The 20,672-nt window shown below is 41.6% G+C and overlaps 3 protein-coding genes and 1 long non-coding RNA gene across 6 annotated transcripts; 1 reads left to right on the forward strand and 3 right to left on the reverse strand.

Moving 5' to 3' along the window:
* Positions 257-6,905, forward strand: LOC110436357. Its single transcript, XR_002454252.1, has 3 exons — positions 257-606; positions 720-892; positions 6,116-6,905. It is a non-coding gene; the product is annotated as an uncharacterized LOC110436357 (long non-coding RNA).
* On the reverse strand, positions 1,083-5,305 carry LOC8054271 (disease resistance protein RPS2). Its single transcript, XM_002448137.2, has 2 exons — positions 4,617-5,305; positions 1,083-3,793 (listed from the first exon to the last, which is right to left on the reverse strand). Exons 1-2 carry the CDS (start codon positions 5,241-5,243, stop codon positions 1,580-1,582), a joined length of 2,841 nt encoding a protein of 946 aa, XP_002448182.1. The 5' UTR covers positions 5,244-5,305; the 3' UTR covers positions 1,083-1,579.
* On the reverse strand, positions 7,863-12,773 carry LOC110436292 (casein kinase 1-like). Of its 2 annotated transcripts, none has more exons than XM_021462973.1 (14): positions 12,131-12,773; positions 11,967-12,007; positions 11,186-11,255; positions 10,954-11,102; positions 10,710-10,805; positions 10,405-10,475; positions 9,701-9,762; positions 9,441-9,504; positions 9,268-9,352; positions 9,011-9,137; positions 8,850-8,923; positions 8,700-8,760; positions 8,505-8,599; positions 7,863-8,416 (listed from the first exon to the last, which is right to left on the reverse strand). In XM_021462973.1, exons 1-14 carry the CDS (start codon positions 12,204-12,206, stop codon positions 8,123-8,125), a joined length of 1,365 nt encoding a protein of 454 aa, XP_021318648.1. In that variant the 5' UTR covers positions 12,207-12,773; the 3' UTR covers positions 7,863-8,122. The 2 variants fall into 2 exon arrangements, with proteins under 2 accessions (XP_021318648.1, XP_021318647.1); XM_021462972.1 differs by having other exon boundaries at positions 8,502-8,599.
* LOC8054272 (putative pentatricopeptide repeat-containing protein At3g23330) lies at positions 13,473-18,316 on the reverse strand. Of its 2 annotated transcripts, none has more exons than XM_021462971.1 (2): positions 14,599-18,316; positions 13,473-13,781 (listed from the first exon to the last, which is right to left on the reverse strand). In XM_021462971.1, exon 1 carries the CDS (start codon positions 18,273-18,275, stop codon positions 16,341-16,343), a length of 1,935 nt encoding a protein of 644 aa, XP_021318646.1. In that variant the 5' UTR covers positions 18,276-18,316; the 3' UTR covers positions 13,473-13,781; positions 14,599-16,340. The 2 variants fall into 2 exon arrangements, with proteins under 2 accessions (XP_021318646.1, XP_021318645.1); XM_021462970.1 differs by having other exon boundaries at positions 14,030-18,316.

Below are 20,672 nucleotides of genomic sequence, written 5' to 3' on the forward strand. Positions count from 1 at the left end.
CGACGACGACCTCGCCGAGTCGAGAAAATGGGAATTTTGCGAGTCGCCCATGAAAAGTGGCTCACTGGCTCCTTCGCGGCGCCGCACGGACGCGGTGACGAGGTGTGGGCCCGGTTGGCAGTCACAGAACAGAACAAGTTAGGCGTCAATCTCCCAACCCCGACACGTGTCGGTCTATGGTTGGCTTGCCTACGAATCTCCGTTATGTTTTTTTTTTCCTGCCGTTCTGAGACCAAGTCCATCCAATTTCTTCCCGGTGACCATGGCGGTGGCGGCAGCGGCGGCGCCGCGGCGGTGGCGGAGGCAGCGACAGCGGCGGCGATGGCGGAGGGCGTGCGGAGCCGTCCAAGCGCACGGCCCTCGCTGGCTTCGTGGGTCGACTCCGGCCTCCGTGCCGACGGAGACCCGTCGCGGCAAGTTTATCCCCTCCATGTCTAGTGATCTCAATTGATGTTGGCCTGTTTCTCCCTTATCTCCGTCCACAGCATTTCATGAATTGCTGGTAATCTGTGGTGTCTCCATCGGTGGAGGCATAGGAGAATCCGACGGAAGGTTGCAAGGTTATCAGTGGTGGAGGCGTGGGAGAATCCGACTGAAGGTTGCAAGGTTAGCAGCGTGGGGGCAAACACGAATACGACTTCTCTCATCAATTACAGATCACTATGTATTCCATCTAAACTGCCACGCGCCTGTTCCATTTGTTTCTTTATTTTTTGCAGAGTGTTGTTGGTGATCCGAGAAAGTGATTGCACGATGGGAGCAGTGTCCTGTGGAGAACAATTTGTGCATTGCTATGCAATGCAAGATGGGAACAGTGTCCTGTGGAGAACAATTTGTGCATTGTTAGATGCAATGCAAGGTAGAGAATGCTGCGTCCATGGACATCATCACGGTATGACACATTCCATAGATAACCCATTCTGTCAAGCTGTTACCCGTATTGTATGTGTCGTGAAATTTGCACGTGATATTTGTTATTTCCGAACAGTAGGGTGGAACCTCATCTTTCATTGGTTTCTAGCTAGAATGCTTTTTTTTATAGAACATTAAGGAAAATTAGTGTGCGCTGTCCACATATGCAGTTGGTTCTCCTGTCCAGGAACAATTACCATCTCAAGGGAATTAAGAAGGTATGGGATACAATAATAGTTATTCTTGTTTTAGGTTGCTCTTTTTAATGTTTTAGAGGATAACTGGATCTAGATGTGCTATGTATTTTTTTTTTTAAAAAAAAGATCGTGTATCCAAAATTTTACAACATAGTTAATCAGCTCGATTGCCAGGATATGAGGGATAATTGCATCGACATCTGAACAAATTTACATTATATACATTTGTGCTACATCTACATTGTACAATCTGTACAGTGTTTATGTAAAATATGTACAGTATTTACAGGTTGTGTATAAAATGTATACAGTTTGTATTACATAATACAAATGGGCATATACAAAAGCCACTTATTTAGGACTTTGAACATATGGATCGAATAAGTTAGTTTACAGGTGGGCAATTAGATCTTGAACAGAAAAATTATCAGTAATGCGTGCAGTAGTTGTACTTGTTTTTCATGAGAATGCTAGTCTTCATCTTTGATTGGGATGAAATACTTATTTTCTATTGTCTCCTTGCCATTCCACTCTAGCTTCTTCCACCAGTCATATGATCCACAAATCTGCTTTAGTTTTGGGCAGTCAGACATTTGACCCAATGGAAGTGCTGTCAAACGTGGGCAACGCTCCACCCTAATAATCTCAAGACAAGGAAACTCTCTTGGATTGCATATTGTTGTCAGCTTTGGCAGGTCTGTCAGAACCATTGCTCTCAGTTTTGGGAAGTCCACATGATGCACACCTTTGATCCGCTCATTCTCTGTTTTGTTCTGATAGCCTTTTACATGTTCATTATATGCATCTTCTACCATGCAATGTATCTCCTGTTCTTCAGAGAAACCATTTATTATGCCAGATCTCTGAACAATGCTGTGCTCGATCCCCCCTCTTCTGTTGTCCACCTTGTTGATTGTTTCTTGAACAACTTGCTCCAGTTCGTTGCAATGGCAGATAGAAAGCTTCTCAAGTGCATCCAGCTTCAGAACCCAGGTGATGTCACGCAATTTATGGCAGTGAGAGATTTTTATTTCTAGGAGATTGCGGAAGTGATGAGGCGAAGACCCAACATGAATAGTTTGGAGGGAAGGCAGTTTAGCAAGGGTGAGAATTTGCAGGCAGGAAGCTTTTCCCTTGTCAGGATCAGCAATAAGTTGTATCAAGTCAAGACATGATTCAACATAGAGTTCTCGAAGTTGCACCATATGTGTGAAGTCTGATATTTGGATTAACTGCATCTGTTCACAGTGCTTGAGGCTAAGACGCTGTGTTGACTTGGCTAGAGGATGTGTATTTGTTAGCTTCTTTAAAACATCCTCAGCATAGATTGTGATCCCAAGGAATTCCAGTTCCCTTAAGGAATCAATGTTCAGATCATTCACGTCGCGAATCCCATAATTGCTTCGAAAGAGGTTTAGCACCCTTAGCTTGTATAGCTTGGAACAGTTATCTAAGGTCTCTTTCAGTGCCTTGGTAACACTTAAATCTAGATGTCTTAGTTTTTTGAGCATCCATAACTCTTCAGGAAGTCTCTCAATGAGTGTGTGAGACAAATTGAGAAACTTGAGCTTCGCCAATGTGCTACATAGAGGAAGTGCTGTAATTCTGGTGTGTGATAGATCAAGTACCTTCAAAGAGTACATGGACTGGAAGAAGGTTGGACTTAGCTTGTCCAAGTTGGGATTATTTTGGACCAATAATGTTACAAGATCCTTGCATTCTGGTGAGATACCAAGGTCTCTTATGTCATTGTACATGAGTGATATCCTTCTTGCTGTTCGCCACTCTCTGTGGGGTGGTGCCTTTTCCAAGTTCATTCCAGCCTTCACAACAATCTTTTGCTGCACTGCAAGGGACAATCCCAGATGATGAATAATATGGTGCATTTTTACCTTTGAATCAGATCCACAGCTCTCCAATAAGCATGCTGAGAGCAAGCGATTGATTATGCGATGACCTCTGTTGGGATCTTGAGGTATCAATTCTTCTGCCATCCAGTATTCCACAAGCTGCTCTTTGCTAATTGAACCATATTCAGGGAAAAGGGTGCAATACAGGAAGCATTGCTGCTGTGTTTGTGTCAACTTATCATAACTATATTTTAGTTTATGGAACATTTCTGGGATTCCATCTATATCCTTGATATCATGCTTGGCTGCTTGCATTGCCAAACTCCATTCACTTGGTGTTGTCAGCCCTGCCACAGCGCTCGCTATCACTTTGAGTGCTAGTGGCAAACCACCACAGCTTTGGAAAATTGCATCAGCATGTTCTTTTACAGCATTGTTGGGGCCAGATGAATCAATGGCTGCAATTGCCTGAGTGCTCAAATTGCTTCGGAAGAGCTCCAATGCTGCCTCCTTCTCTAGGTACTCCATCTTGATCAGGCTCTGTTGAGCTCCCATTTGATAGCACACCTCCGCATAACGTGATGTGAGAATTACTTTGCTTTTGCTCTCAGAATCAGGGGTAGGGATCCCAACATCTTCTAGTTGGAATTTGTTCCAGACATCATCCAATAAAATTACAAACTTCTTTCTTCTCAGTGCTTTCATTAAGAACCTCGCACGAGCTTCCTCTGTCTGTCTGTCATCCCATGGCAACCCAAGACGGTCTGTAACTGTACTCTGGATTGCTACTTTGTTTAGAGTTCTAGAATTGGACACCTCGATCATGATCACCACCTATCAAAATTATTGTGGCAACAAAAAAGTATTAGGATACAGTTGAACCGCCCTCGATATTTTTTTTTAATTTACGGGTATGAAGTGGGTGTTAGAGGGAGAGTTAATCTGCTGCTCAAGAAGTTAAAAAGAATATAAATTTACTATAAAAAGGGAAAAATATCCAAATTTAACCTACATCTGAGAAGTAAAACGTCACAATGCATCTGTTTGTGATCTGAGAGCTGAATAAGTAATACTGATCATTTATTCGGACAACAGACAATTAGCTCCCGTTGGCCGAGCTGCCCTCCAACTCTAGTAAGAGTGGACCCAAGGATTCGAACCTGAGTCGCATGCTCCAAAGCCACTAGCCACCCAAACCTTCTTCCCGTCAGACAATAAACCCTACTTGAAAGATAAGTATTTGTAGGTTTTATTTTTGTGGAATGTGGACGTGATTGAGTTCATAATATTGAAATACTGCAAGACTATAGAACATATCCTCCCTATATCAGTACCTCTCTATCTGATTTACATGATTTAGACCATTCTAAAAGTTGTGTGCCATACTCACACAAGACTAATAATTATGTAAAGCTCAAGAGAGGCCTGCAGACTGCATAGGGCTTTGCATGGGGAAGGCAAAAAGCAACGAACATAAAACAAGAGAAAAATCATAATGTACAAATTTTGTTGTAAATTGAGAAGGAGTAATTTGACTAGCGATGTAATCTGAGGGTTACTCAGCTAACTCCTTTAGAAACAGATAAGAATGTTTATTTAAATTTTCATGCTAAATTTAACTGACTAGTTTATTTAGATCTTGGAGAGCCTTAGATACCTGGTAATCCCTGCCAGATGCTTTGAGCTCATTGTTGAACGTGTTAAGGAGTGTCGTTTTTCCAACACCTCCTGGGCCACAAACTCCGATGATGCTCACAATGGTGCTGTCACAATATTTCCCAAGATCCTTCAGGACTGGCTCGATGCCAAATGTTTTCGTCTGTGGTCGCTCCTCGACAGAATCTGGCAAACGTTTGGATGCAAACGTATCAAATTGTTTCCCTTCTCTGATTAGCCTATCTACATCCTCCAACATCTCGGCAACACGTTTGCCAAGACGGTATCTTTTCCTAAGGCTTAGAGAAGAACTACATAAACAAGAGGGTTGAAACAATTGATCAGCTTCTTGGACGATGGGGTCGACTAGGACATGGAGGACCCTCGTTAGCCACAGGCTGACTTGAGGATGGCACTCGTTGAGGTTGTTGGTCTCAAGTGCGACTTGTCCTTGAACCGTCTTCTCGACAGCTTGCAGGTCCTCCATGGCTTTTGTGAGGTCTCTAAGGTTGCGCTTGATGCAGGCAAAAGATGAGACACCTCTTGCAGTGGCTGCAGGAACCCCTGCTTCATTGACGAAGCTACACACAGGCTGCAGAAGAGCACATATCATGCTAGGATCAGCCATGGAGTGGCAGCAGGGGATGGTACAGGGAGGAGCTCAAGAAAGGAGAGGGAGCAGGGAGGGAGGTAAGCAACACAGAAATATGCTTGCGCAACACGCGTTTGATTCTTAGTTTCTTGATTTCTTCACTCCAATTGAGTTGAGGCTCCTGCCTATTTAAGAGTGGGACCAGGGGCAGGTGAAAAAGGTAAGGAAAATCCTTCCGATTTTGGTTCCTGTGATCCACGGCTCCACGCAGTGGCTTGAGTTAGCACGGGACCTGGGGTTCTAATAATTTCCTTGAAGGTACAGGGCGCACAGGTTGTCCAAATAGAGATCATCATGTCTCCATGGTGTGTATATGCTGAGGAACGGATGAAGTGGACAGTTGCAAATGCGTTTCTTTGTATGTGTCAGTATTAGGGGGTGTTTGGTTGGAGGTGTTAAAGTTTAATAGGTGCTATAGCACTTTTATTTTATTTAGCAATTAGTGTCCAATCATGAACTAATTAGACTCAAAAGATTCGTCTCGTAAATTATTCTTTAGCTGTGTTTTTAGTTTCGTAAATAGTATATATTTAATACTCTATGTATGTGTCTAAACATTCAATGTAATGGAAGTTAAAAAAAATAAGAGCAACAAAATATGGCCTTAATAGTTTCGGGACAACCCTTGTATTTTTTGTGTCATTACAAAAATCAGTAGCCTTCTAGAATCTGTATGCTTAAGTCTCAATAGAAAGATGCTCTTCTCATCAGGTAGACGTGGTGTATACGCAACACACATGCCACTTGATTAAAACAAATTAGCGGCTGCGATCAAATGTACTAGTAGACACTATGTTATCTTTTCTAATGCTTCACTTTAATTTGACCATCAATTTCCTCTGGTATAGGTTCAAGGAGTCGTGGCAACAGTTTGCGGGCCACAGTGGAGACATCATGGCGACAATTTTCAGTGAAACTCTTGTTTTCTCTCTTTGCTTCACAGTTGGAAATTCGACCATACACGCATTTGGTTTGTTTAACACTAATTTTGTTTTGCTTTCATAAATTCATATCCCTCTTATATATCATATACCAGAAACCATCGCAGGACGCGTTTCTTGTTGGAGCAATGCAGATACACGTCAGAGCATGCATCTATATCCATTCATGTACCATAATATTGTTCGTGATCTTAAGAGTACTGTCTGACTCACAGAAATATGCTTTTTCCCATTAGGTACAACTGGTGTACACGCATCATACATGGCACTCGATTAAAAAATTGACGGTTGGGATAAAATGTAGACAGCATTGGATTTTCGAATACTTTACGTTGAACATCATTTCCTCAATTCCTCTACAGGAGGTTTAGTCTTGTGGGTCTAGTCAGATACTTCGGGATTAAGACATTGTGGTGAAGAGATCGATTATATTAGCATACTTGTAAGACAACAAGTATCATCAGGAAAAAAAAAATGTCCATCTTAAATAAGTTGATTTTCTATTTGATTTGTAAGCATGCCTGGGAGACGCGTTTCTTGTTGCAGCAATGCACACAGTATTTGCACTTCAGAAGCTACCAGCAAGCATAGGCGGTTAGCCTAGTCAGTTCTGATTCAGTTCTGATTCATCATAGCGTATATCCAGTCATGTACTGTCACCGCTGTACTGCCTGACTCAGATACATTATACGTGTCATCTCGAGCCTGTTCGTTTGGCTGAAAAGTCATGACTAAAAGTACTGATTACTAATTTGTTGTGAGAAAAAAAAACACTACTGGCAGATTCGATACGGAACATAGAATTGAATGGGGCTGCTTTGTGACAGATTCACTTGGCACAGTGAGCGGGTAGCCCTGTTTAGGTCCCCCATCCAAAAAAATTATATCCATCCCGTCGAATCTTTGGACACATGTATAGAACATTAATTGTAGATAAAAAACTAATTACACAATTTGGTTGAAAATCGCGAGACGAATCTTTTAAATCTAGTTAGTCTATAATTAGACTTAAGTGCTACAGTAGTTAGTAACTAACATATGCTAATAACAGATTAATTATGCTTAATAGATTTGTCTTGCAGTTTTTAGATTAGCTATGTAATTTGTTTTTTTATTACCCCTCCTGATATTCTTTCGACACATTCGATGTGACACCTAAAATTTTTTTATCTCCAATCTAAACGGGGCAAGAATTGTGCCTTGTGAGCACAGTTCGTCAGAGGCCCCTGGCGTCCGAGATGACAGACCGCCATGAAATTGCTGATGGCGATGATCTACCCTGTTTGCCTCTCCGTTCTTCTACATGGATGCATGAATCCCTATGCAATGATGTACTATGTAGGGCAACAAACTTAGCTACCATCAAACTACTATTCGTTGTCTCACCGTCTCTTCTTCTCTAGTACGGCCGGAGCCGGATCCACGTATTGTAGTCTCTTACTACCTCTAGGAAAAAAGATACAATTCTAGTTGTCCTTAGTCAGACTATCTAAAGTTTAACCAAGTCTACAAAAAAGAGTATCAATATTAATAATCTCATGGTGAATCTGAGACTTATTTGGTACTCTCTATGTTCCAAATTGTAAGTCGGTAGATAACTAGCAAAATTGATGTCCTAAAAAAATCAAGGAGACTTATAATTTGGAAAATGGAGTATCATAATACTTCTTTTATAAACTTGGTCAAATTAAAAATGGTTTGACTTGATACTATGCTACAATTGTATTCCCTTCAGAACAGAGGAAGTATTAAACCGGAGGGAAACAATCTCATAAGTTAAATCATCTCTTTTATTTCGAAAAGAATATTTTTCAACATACAAATACTGGAGCTGCCTGCTCATAATACCCCCAGCAGGCCAGCACTCCATCGTCATCATCCAGAATCCATACCCTAGCCCATTTCGTCAGCTCCTTATTTTCTCCTGTCTGCACCAAGTGAGAGGAGCTCAAAGTTCCTGATAGCATCATCATGTGAAGACCTTCCGATTTTTGACAAAGACGATGATCTCATCTCAGCTCCACCTGAAGGATGTGCCCTTTGGGCAGTCGGTGGACGGCTGCTGCTACTTGGGACCAGGCGACCCATGCGGTTTGGGTCGCTTGGATCTCCAGAAGAGCTTGGTTTGCTTGATGAAAGCACGGCTCTTCTTGACGTGCTTCCGTTGCGCGATGATGATGATGGCCTTGTTTTATCCGAATCAACAGTCTACAGAAAGCAATATGTAGTGGTAAGATCTTCTGAAATCACTGCAGAATGATTAGCTGGTGTACAGAACAGCAAAGCATCTTACCACCTTGGATGGCATCAGTGACTCTAGAAGACTTCTGTGCTTGGTGTGTTCTCGATTGTGACCAGAACCAGATCCAGTTCTTCTAAACAAAGCTTCAGCTGCAGAAAATAATCTGTCAGAGATGTAGTTGTGCCACTTGTTGATACAAAAATTTGGTAAATTTCACCAACTTATTTAAAAGCTCAAAGATTTACGGACCTGCAGTTCTATCAGTCCTTTCTGCAGAAGGGCCTGCCAACCCACTAATCTTGCCACTAGACTAGTTGCCAAGAACAAATGCAAAATGTCAGCCCAATGAAAATCGCATTGGTTAATGAAGGGATGTAAATAAATAACATGCATGCATACCTGAAGTTTGCTTTTATCTCTAAACTGAGGATACTTCATAATGGTCCAGTCAAATACATAATCTAGTTGGTACCCTGCAAGTATCCAGAATAAGCCACATAAAAAAACAAAAATAAAGGTGCAAGGAACATCAATTACACATCTCTAATGTTTAACCATACCCTCGCGGATAAATAAGTCACGGAAGAGTCTCTTCAAATAGGAGTAATCCGGTTTATCTTCAAATCGTAGTGATCTACAGTAATGAAAGTATGCAGTAAACTCTGATGGATACGATTTACAGAGGACCTGTTAAGGAATTTGGCATGTTATTATCACAGAAAATCGATACCATAACATGTTATTTGAATAGCACATTAAGTGATGGGATCATGGGGACTTCACAATGCACTGTCCCTTGATCTAAAAAATCAAGTACCTCAACTGGTGTCAGCATTTTCTTTTCACTGATTCTGTCATACTTTTGCTTCTTTGTGCCAGCTTTCAGGCCTTGCCAAGGAAGACTGGGGGGTTCCAAGATGACAACAAAATGTTATGGTGCACCATGCACAAGAATATAGGAAATCCTAGTGAAGAAAAATTATGTCATACCTTCCTCTTAAGAAATACATCAGCACATAACCAAGAGATTCCAGATCATCTCTTCTGCTTTGCTCTAGAAGGAAATGAAGAAAGGTTAACCCAAATTCATCTATCAAGGCATTCAGATTTGTTAGTGTTACAGGTTTTGAAGAGTTTTAATTTGTTCAAAATTTTTGTCTTCCCTATTCCCTTTGCCCTATAAACTCTCATTTAATGATTAAATACTGATGATACAGATATCTTTATTTACAAGCCATAAATAAACTCACCTACTCCAAGATGGGTATTTACACTGGCATATCGTGCTGTTCCTGTGAGATTTTTGTTTTCCCTGTGGCACGACGAAGAAATTGACAAATTGTATTAGCTTTTTAAATGATAACACACGTAAAGTAGGTCTGTTTAGAAGCTTAGAAACAAAAAGATTGAACCTCCAATAAAAAATTTGCAACAGGAATTTTCATGTCAAAGATGAAAAGTTAATGCTAATCAGTAGAGCAGCGTTTTACAATGAACTTTTGATATTTCCAATTATTATTATTATTATTAATTATCTACACACATTGTTTGAGTATCATTGGCTGACCCTAGCTTGCTTATATGAACCAACTTGACCACTACGGTTAAAACCAGTGCAAAACATCTTCCTATTATGACAGGTACCAGGTTAACCTCTCAAGAGTGACCAAATTTACCCAAGACAAAAGGTACTGATCCAATATTTCAATTTTCAGGTAGGTTCAGAACCAAGAACCCAGTCATGTCATAAGCTGTTGCATAGTACACCACAAAAAAGATTTATGGTATGCGTGAACTATGTCAAAATGCCAATGGCATCAAAAACATAGTGATCAGGAATACAGACACAAAACTACAGGATCTAATTGGGATGGTACACCTGAACAATCTCCCACTTTCAGGATGCTAAGTTAGAAGTAGCTTTATAATTTTATAGGCATAGATTCTCCTTTACCTGTATGGTATGTGCTTATGAGTTTGGAGATCTCGATACTTTTTCGCAAGGCCATAGTCAATGACAAATACCTGTGGAGTGTGCACAACTGTTTTCAGATGGTAACTTTGCCAGCAAGCTAATAACCATTTCTCATAATAAGAAACGTCATTCAACTTCACTGTTATCATTAGACATCAAATAATAGGATTCTTAAAGTCTCTCATATTCAAAATCTTTTGATTCACCATTGCTCAATTAGGTAGACAAAATGCTTCAAATAAGAAAACTGACTCTTAATGAGGTTTAGCAGAAGTAGCACAGACCTGGTTTGCTTTACGTCCTAAACCCATGAGGAAATTATCAGGCTTGATATCACGATGTAGAAACCCCCTCGTGTGCATATATTCTACTCTACTGATCTGTATCCCACATGAAGAAGGCACGTTATTTTTGTTTACAAAGACCAATGAAATGGAAAGTGGAGAATGCTTTGACACTACATCACTATGTGGTTTCAAAAGGTCCAAAACAAATACAAGAATAATGTAGAACATAAGATAGACTCACCATCTGATCAGCAAGCATTAGTACTGTTTTAAGGGAGAACTTTCTGCTGCAGTAGTTAAATAAGTCCTCCAGACTTGGACCAAGCAGATCAATCACCATGACATTGTACTCCCCCTCCACCCCGAACCACTTAAGATGTGGAATCCCAGCTACAAATCAGGGCAGAAGAGAAACAGATCAGTAAAATACCAGTGTAATTGGGCTAACCAAATTCTACTGTGGTTGCACTTACTTCCACCCTGCAAAAGCATGTATAGTTTTGATTCATAGTGAAGCTGTGGATGTCGTGATTTGACCGATTCCTAATAAGAAGTTATACACACACAAAATAACGTGAGCAAGCAGACCTAAATTCCTAACAGCAACTAAGGCAAACAATATCAATGACCGCAAATCAGGTTCCTCTACAAAAGATCAACCACCTAGCAATTATGAAGATGCACTGAACATATCAGTGCCAAAAATATGGTTTGATATGTCACTGTTGACATTACAGCCATGGAGCAATACTCACCATCATCTAACAGTCTAACACACTAATTTAGTTTAGTGTATAAAGAGAAAACGTAACTCCAACGAAGCAAAACCCAACTTTAAGAATAATCCAATCAGAACAAACAAGTGGTTAGTTTCCAGTGGCTGCTGTTCAGCATTGATACCCTCACTTCAGAGGAGTGCTACAGGCTCATTGACTCAAATGAGCAAACCTTTGTCCAGAATAAATTTGTGTGCTACAAATGATTCATTTCGCAAGGATGAAGCTTATTTCAGGATCCAAATGGTCCCACTGTTGACAATTCTGTCGCAAGAGGCGTAGACAACGCTGGATAACATCATTTCTGTACAGGAATGCTTGTGCTGTAATTGCCCAGCTCCTAATATGCAATAATGTTTGCAAGGTGAGTAACAACGATTAGGCTAACTACAGATTCCAGTTACTCCAACTAGAGTTAACTCCTAACACGGAACTGTTCACCTAGACATGGATAGTGGGCACTAGAATCATGGCATACCAGTTTGACAGCCACCTCCTCGCCATTCTGCACGTTCACGGCTGCACACAAATCAAACAAACACGGTCAGAAGCACGAACACACCGCCGAAGCACGCACACCCGGAGAAAAAGGGGAAAGTGAGCTCCACAAATCAAGGACCCATCATCACGGGGAGGACGCACCGAGGTAGAGCTCCCCAAAGGATCCGCTCCCGATCTTCTTCCCGAGCTTGAACTTGCCCCCGACCACGTGCTCCATCCCTGCCGGCAGCCCAACGCGCGCCCTACCGCCTACAACCACCACCAACTCCCCACCGACAGAAGCTCGTTCGCTTCCCCTAGCTACCTGGCACCCTCACTCAGATCCCCCAGCCCAAGCGCCTCAAACAGCTCCACGAACTGACCGCATTGCCCCGGCACCGCTGGCCTCGACAGCAGGGCCCGACCCGAAAGAAAGCGACCGCCGACCCGACGAGCGCCCCCCCGTGCCGAGCTGCGGCCGTGCGGCGACGCCCCCCCGCCGCAGTGCGAGCTAGTCAACCTCCCGCCGGAGCCGATCGCGGCGGGGTCCTGTCGGCGAGCGAGCGGGCGGGCCTGGGGATTCGCGGGCGAGAGATCCGGGGCGGAGCGGGGCGGGGCGAGGCGATTCCTCGTCTGGATTAAATTAACTGGAGCATTTTTTGGAAGCGGGGGCGAGTTAAAGAGGGGTGTCGGGAGGAGGAACTGAGGAAGACGGGGGCCGCGGCGCGGAGGAGGTGGTGGTGGGAGGTCGAGGGCGAAATGCCGAAATGGAGTGGAGCGGAGAGGTGGCGACTGGCGAGCGGATAGGACAGCACGAGTCGAGGGTGGGAACGGGGAATATGGGGTGCCTTTTCTTTTTTTTCTTTTTTTTTGCTTTGCGATTCGGGATTCCTTCCGGGTTATCCGCCGCGTGCTGTGTATACGTGTACGCTGCCTGACTGACTGCACTGCACAGATTTGGCCGTCTTTTCGTATATGTTGTCACGTCCTTGTCGCTCGTCGGTCGTTGCGTAGGAGTATAAAGTATGTATACGTGTACGGTGTAGCGAGTGAGTAGAAATCAGTAAGGAACACTCCTGCCATACGTATAGCTCAACCCATTTTGCTGTATCCGCTTCTCTGTGCAAAACCACCACCACACTCATTTCTGGTACGTGTACGTGCTAGTACTATTTTGATTAGCATCAAGGAGCATCAACGTCAAGGAAAATGATCAAGGGATCAAGCTAAAAAAATTGGTGAACCTTGGGTTCTATTTCACACTTTATAGGGCGAAAAAAAAGAGGCCGTGGCGCATCATTCGGCTGCAGTCTTGTTCAGCTGGATCTTGGACTAATGCGAGCTCCAGCTGTAGTCCCGGCTGTACTGTAAGCAATATGGGCTCGCTGGGTACTTGCATACTACACATGTGGCTGGACGGTCCCAGATTTATGAAGGAATCAATGAACTCATTCATGACATGCTCGTGCTGAGTACAGCTACAGCATACGTACTGGAAGAATGATAGCAATTCACACACTTGATCGCTGGATTATTACCGCAGTAGTTTCTAATATCTATGCATGCCTTTCAGACCTGCCTCTGATAGTCTGATGTCACAAGATTTACACAGCGGATCATACCTGTTATCCGTCATGTTACCAAGGTATACCGAAAACCGAATGACAAAGAAAAAAAAAGGACGAACTGGGAACCAGTAGATTGCTGTGGTGGCTCCATGCTGAAGAAAAATAATGGTCGTCTCCACAATCCAGAGTGTGCTGCACTTGCCTGGAATCATGGGCATCCACCACGAGCTGCTCATTTGGTGTACCTGTAAGCATGAAAGGGAAATGAGTACAATCATGTTACTACTTTCTAAGACCATGGTTCTAAATAGACCGATAGCTTTTTTTTATAGGGTCTTTGGCTATGATATTTCTAATTGTTCCGCTATAGCCACTAATGGCACTTTAACTCCACTAAACAAAGCTATTTGGCTTACCCGTGAAATAATTTTAACACCACTGATCCTCTAGACTAGATAACTATAATCTATGTCTCTTTGTTGTCTGTACTTACTTAATAAATGATGTGACGAACCATTGAATCGTTATTGAATTGTTGATTGTTAAATTAATATGAATGTCCATCCTTCATCGTAGCCATGAGACTTTGTTTTTCTCTCACAAGAAATCAGTCAACAATACTTTCTGCCATGGCTTATCAGCCAAACGAACAAAGCAGGACCGCTATTTAAAACCTTGTCAAGACACGAAACAAGCATTTGCTTGGGGAAAAAAACTTCTAGCAAAACCATGCCATTCATGCTCAATGATGAGTGCAGAACTGCAGATCACACCAGCTGCACTCTAGTGTGAGTCCACACCTTGGAAAACCTAGCACCAAGTGCCCTTGAACAAATAACATCACACACTATTTCCAATGTCAAGTTTCCATGAGTTCTCCAGTTGTACAGGGCAATGGGGATTGATGTGGGTGCGTGATATGATGGTCTCATCTAGATCCAGTTATCAAAATAAAATTTGGGCCGAGGTATGCCATGTATGATATGCCCCATCCCCATACATGAATGATTCAACAATTTCTTAATGGAAATGTGAATCTGGTGATTCATATAAGGATGATACCTGAAGGGCAAAAATTGTAACTTGTCATGCCAAACCTATAGATTCATAAAATGCTACAAGCAGACCACTACTGCAAAAACAAAACAATCTTTAGGAAACATGACCAAACAAAATTCACTTGTGATGTTAGACATCACATGAAAGTAAAAGAATGTTGGTACAATATAAGTGGCTTACAAAAACAAGTTTTCTAGCTGTTGATTTTGTTGTTCTTTTTGTTGGGGTCATCGCAATCAAATAGCACTAGAAAGGTTGACAAACTAGAATATAGACAATAAAAGTGACAAAATGACCTTCTAGGCATTATTGGCATTTTCTTAAATTTTGTTATATCTAGCTCCTTTCCCGCTACATGTATATATTTGTTCAACAAAGGATGTCTGACATAGTTCAACAGTCATGCTTAAGTAGGAAATATGTCACTGTTATAGTTAGGCACAACATCCAGGTGGTAGCAAAAGCATACATGAAGTAGTTGAAACTGAATGAAAAACATTAGTATACCGGACAAAAAATAGATTAATCACCTTACTGAACAACTTGTCATTTATTAGCTACTTTAACTAAGGCTAAATGGTGATATGAATAGGTTCAAAAACAGGATGAATAGTAAAGGTTATGAGCATATGGTCAGCCATGAGAAGAAACTGAGCATTATGATGACAGCAGTACAGGACAGACATACAAGGAAAGGAAGATACTTAACTCCCAAAATAAATGATTGTAAGAATATGCATTAGATTGATCAGTAGAGATAACAGCACATGAGAAATCTTGATTCAGAAAATGATTGCTGCAAGGTGCTCACTCAGGGTGCTACATTCAATACAGCTACACAATGCAATTGAAGTAACAGCTATTATTCAGAGTTTACCACTGTTAAGGTGGACACTGAGGTTGGATGATTAACTATTTAAACACACTTTGAGCATCCATACCTTTCTTTATTCTTTATGCAAGGTGGGGATTAGGTGACCATGGTTCAACAATGAAAACATAATGTGAGAAATGGAGCATACTGTAGCTAGTAGGTTGATGGATTGCAGAACTGGCATCTGAAACAGATGAAACTGCAATTTCATGAGCAAAAATAGTTCAACACACTCAACAAGCAGAATTTTGTAAAGTGATAAAGCAGCTATTGAAAGTAAGAAGAGTAAGTTTACCCTAATAATATTCAAAGAGTAAAGAATAAAGAAATATAGTGTTTCGATGGCTCTAATGTTCTAGAAATACTTCCTTTTTCGTCCCACTCTCAGCAGTTCTTCAAAATAGACTAATTGACATGGCTGTCTAAACTAAAGGCAATCTTCAATCTCGTGTAGCTGTGATTCCTCTAAAATTTCAGAAACAAACAAATAGCTCATATCCTCGTCATTACAGAAAATACTTAGATTAGCAAGACTCCTTTCCATCAACTGCCGACAATCAATATAGACCACGTGCAGTAGAAACTTATTTTTTTCACAAACATATTATTGAGTTGCAGCACTAACCAGTTCAACCCAAACCTTCAACTGATAGGGAAGGCAGACTGTTCACTTTATATCTCAACACTCCCCCTCACCCCCTCATGCCTCAGATGTGGAATAAGAGAGCACAACAATTATTTTTTATTTACTTGTGCTATCCATGATTCGAACTCGAGACCTCTAGTCCGCCAGTCAACCCAAAAGCTTAAGCTGAAGGGAAAGGAGGACAATTCACTATATTTCAACACATGATAATCCCAAATCACCCAATCACCAAAAGTCCCCACAGGAACAATTTCCATCCTTAAAGTGGTGGAAACGGTTTGCATCACGCACAACAATCTCCCTATCAGCTAACTTTGAAATAAATTTAGTTACTGTGTGGCAATCAATACAGACTCGGAGATTCTTCATCACACGAATTCTTGTTCCAGCAGGTGTGCTTATAATACCAAACACTATAGCAAGTTTCTCACTGTGACCACATAACACATATGCCTTCTGCTCTTCTTCAATATCCTGGAAAACATCCTCTGTATTGGGTACATGCCCTTCGCGTGCCATCTGCTCTGAGAAAACATTCAGTGCATCAATAATCCTGTCATACCAAGGGTGGGACCTATCATGAGCTACAAAGACATGCAGTTTGTTCTTCACTTCAATCCAACTGCAAGCTGGGTCCTTCTTCATACCCTTTTTTCTCATAGATTTTCGTAGGTGTGCTGCTTCATTCCATCTCCCAGAAGCTGAATACATATTTGACAAGACTACATGAGATCCAATGCTCCTAGGTTCAAGCTCCATAATTTTCTTGGCTACTTCCTCAGCTAACATTGTATTTTTATGGACCCTGCAAGCCCTTAACAATGTGGACCAGACACTCGCAGTTGGTTTTATTTGCATCTTCGATATAAAATTGTATGCTTCATCTAACTCTCCTGCACGACCAAGGATATCAGCAAGCGCTGCACAATGCTCTAGGGTAGGAACAATTCCATAATGATCTGACATACTCTTGAAATATTTCCAGCCTTTATCCACTAATCCAGCATGACTACATGCAGTCAGAACCGCAAGAAAGGTGATATGATTAGGCTTTGCATTTCCCAGTTCCATTCTCTCAAACAGCACAAGTGCCTCTCTTGCTGGACCATGCAATGCATACCCCATGATCATCGCAGTCCATGATACAACATCTGGTGAACACATCCTGTCAAAGATGTGATGAGCAATGCTAATCTCCCCACATTTGCAGTACATGTCAATCAGGGAGCTAGATATAAACACATTATCTTCAAACCCACCACGGATCACATAGGCATGCAGCTGCTTCCCAAAGCGCAAGGATGCCAAATTACCACAGACAGGTATGAGGCTCGAGAAAGTCACAGGCACAGGTCTAACTCCAGTCTGCAGCATCCGACGGAATATTCCAAGAGCCTCCTCAACTGAACCATTTTGTGCACAACCTGCAAGCACGGAGTTCCACAGAATTGGGTCTCGTACCGGGAGGTTGTCAAACACTTTGACAGAGTAATCCGTCCTTGTGCAATTCGCATACATATCAATCAGGCTACTGCCAACAAATACATCGTTGTCAAACCCATTCCTGACTGCAAAACCATGCACCTCCGATCCTCTCTTGACATCGGCACACTCTGCGAAGATTGGCAGCACGCTGGATAAGGTGAACGAGTCAGGCCTAAACCCTTCCCTCCACATCTTCCTGACCAAGACCAGCGCTTCATGGTGCCTCCCTTCCTCCGCACAGCCCAGCACCAGAGTGTTCCAGGACACCACGTCCCTCTCGATCATTTCGTCGAACACCTTGCGCACGCTCTCCAATGCGGTCGATGATCCGGTGCCACCCACGCTGGTCACACCAGTGGAGTGGAGATACGAACACGGGAGCTTGCAGTAGAGGTTGAGGAGGGCGTTGGCGGTGAAGCGGTCGGCGAATGCACCGGAGCGGATGGCCAGCGCGTGGAGGGAGGCGCCGAGGGCGCTGAGGCCTAGGGCGGCACAGGACTTGAGCGCGGCCGGGAGGGAGGCCGGGACAGACGAGCGTGGCGCGGCGCAGGCGCGCATCCGGAGGAAGAGGGAGATAGCGTCGCGGAAGTGGCCCTGGGCGGCGGCCATGCGGATCTGGTGTGCCCATGAGAGCGGGGGCGGCCATGGTGTGTAGACGGCCTCGGAAACGGACATGACGGCGAGTCGGCGAAAGAGGCTCGCTGTGGCTGCGAAGGTGGTGGCTGCCACTGCTGATGAAAACGGTACAGATATTTTTCGACCGTATTTGAAACCGAATTCGTTTAGAGAGGTTCAGATGTGTTCGTATCCGAGTCTGAATATTTAACATCCGATACCGCATCCGTATCCGAATACTTAAATCGTATATTTATGATGTCGACATCCAATCATATCTTATCCGACATGATTGACATTATCCGTATTCGTATCCGAATCTGACTAAAAATATGAAAACAAATATGATATCAGTGATATTCGTCCGTATCTGATCCGTTTTCATCCCTAGCTGCCACAGCCTACAGCTGGTGCCTTGGGGAGTGTGGGGAGGGGCCAGACGGGGGAGTAGGTCGTGGACGAAAAGATTTCGCGACACTTGTAGTACTTTCGTTTGTTTATGGTAATTATTGTCCAACCAGGCCTAACTAGATTTAAAGCTTCATCTCGTAAATTTCGACCAAACTGTGCAATTAGTTTTTATTTTCGTCTATATTTAATACTTCATGCATGCGCCTAAAGATTCGATGTGACGGGAAATCTTGAAAAGTTTTGGGATTTTGGGTGGAAGTAAACAAGTTGATACATAACATTTTCATTTATATTTAATAAATATTATTTAATTATAAATTAATTAGATTTAAAAAAATCGACTCACAAATTATAGATAAACTATGTATTTAGTTATTTTTTTATCTATATTTAATGTTTTATATATATGTGCCGTAAGATTCAATATGACGGAAATCCTAAAAGTTTTTTGGATTTTGGGTAATCTAAACAAGGCCTTAGTTGGTGAAATTTTAAAAAAAAATTGTTATTGTAGCAGTTTCGTTTGTATTTGACAATTGTTGTCTAACTATGAACTAACTAAGCTCAAAAGGTTCGTCTCACAAATTACAGACGAACTGTGCAATTAATTATTTTTTTATTTATATTTAATGCTTTGTACATGTGCCGCAAGATTCGATGTGACGCGGAATCTTGACCATTTTGCAAAATGATTCAAGAACTAAAGCCTTGTTTACCTTCAAAAAATTTTCAAGGTTCTCTTATTCAAGAACTTTGGCCTTGTTTACTTCCACCCAAAAACACAAAATTTTTCAAGATTCCCCGTCACATCGAATCTTTAGACGCATGCATGGAGTATTAAATATAGATTAAAATAAAAACTAATTATACAGTTTGGTCGAAATTTACGAGACGAACCTTTTGAGCCTAATTAGTCCATGATTGGACAATAATTTTCACAAACAAACGAAAGTGCTACAGTGCCGCGAAATTTTTTCGCTCCGGAAGTAAACACGGCCTTAGACCTTGTTCACATATCCAAAAATTTTCTTTTCACGAACTAGCCCTTATTTAAGGCATCTTTTATTTCAAAGAAGAGCTTGTTCGTTTGTCCTTAATTTGTTGTGAAAAAAAATACTATTGAATAGCTGTCAGATTCGGTAGATAAGTTGTGATTCGACAGATAATGAGTTGACATCATAAATGTTATTATCTTATCATATAAATTTAGTTAAACTTAAAATAATTTTACTCTTTAAAATTCTTAAAATGACTTAGAATTTAGGACGGAGAGAGTAGCCACCAACCAAACAAATTTGTTTCGTGATAAGTAATAATAGCAACTGCTAAGGTCTCTAGCTGTGATTAATGGATGACACTAGCTGTTTCGTGGTAAGTGGTATGGGACATAGGGGAACATGTATCTCGTAGTCTCAATGCACTACGATTGTTTAGTCTCAATGCACGCACACGATTGTTCAAATTATTTATCATATAAGATCTTGTTGTGAGCAATGCACTACGATTGTTTAGTCTCAATGCACGCACACGATTGTTCAAATTATTTATCATATAAGATCTTGTTGTGAGCTTATCAGCCGAATCAAATCAGCCAACAGTATCAGCCAAACAAACAAATTTAGTTCAATTTCCACACAAATCCACCTGTAGGATACAAGAGAGAATTTTCAGAGACGTATGTTAATTTTAGGCCTTGTTGAGTTCCTAAAAGAAAAAAATTCGCGATACGGTAACACTTTCGTTTATTTATGGTAATTATTGTCCAACCATGGACTAACTAGACTCAAAAGATTCATCTCGTAAATTCCAACCAAACTATATAATTAGTTTTTATTTTCATCTATCCACCTCTAACCAAGTCATTGTTAATTGACATTTACAACAAAGACAACCTAACTAATCGTCATTGTTAATAGTCATTTACAAAGACAGTCAGTCCATCCACCTCAATAAATCGCTTATGTTTTAGGTGGCAGATACCTGTTTTTAGGTCTATTTTCATTTACACTCATCCCCTTCAGAGGGCATTCAAATTCTAAACGGCAA

This window comes from Sorghum bicolor, chromosome 6, assembly GCF_000003195.3.
Source record: "Sorghum bicolor cultivar BTx623 chromosome 6, Sorghum_bicolor_NCBIv3, whole genome shotgun sequence".
Lineage (NCBI taxonomy): Eukaryota > Viridiplantae > Streptophyta > Magnoliopsida > Poales > Poaceae > Sorghum > Sorghum bicolor.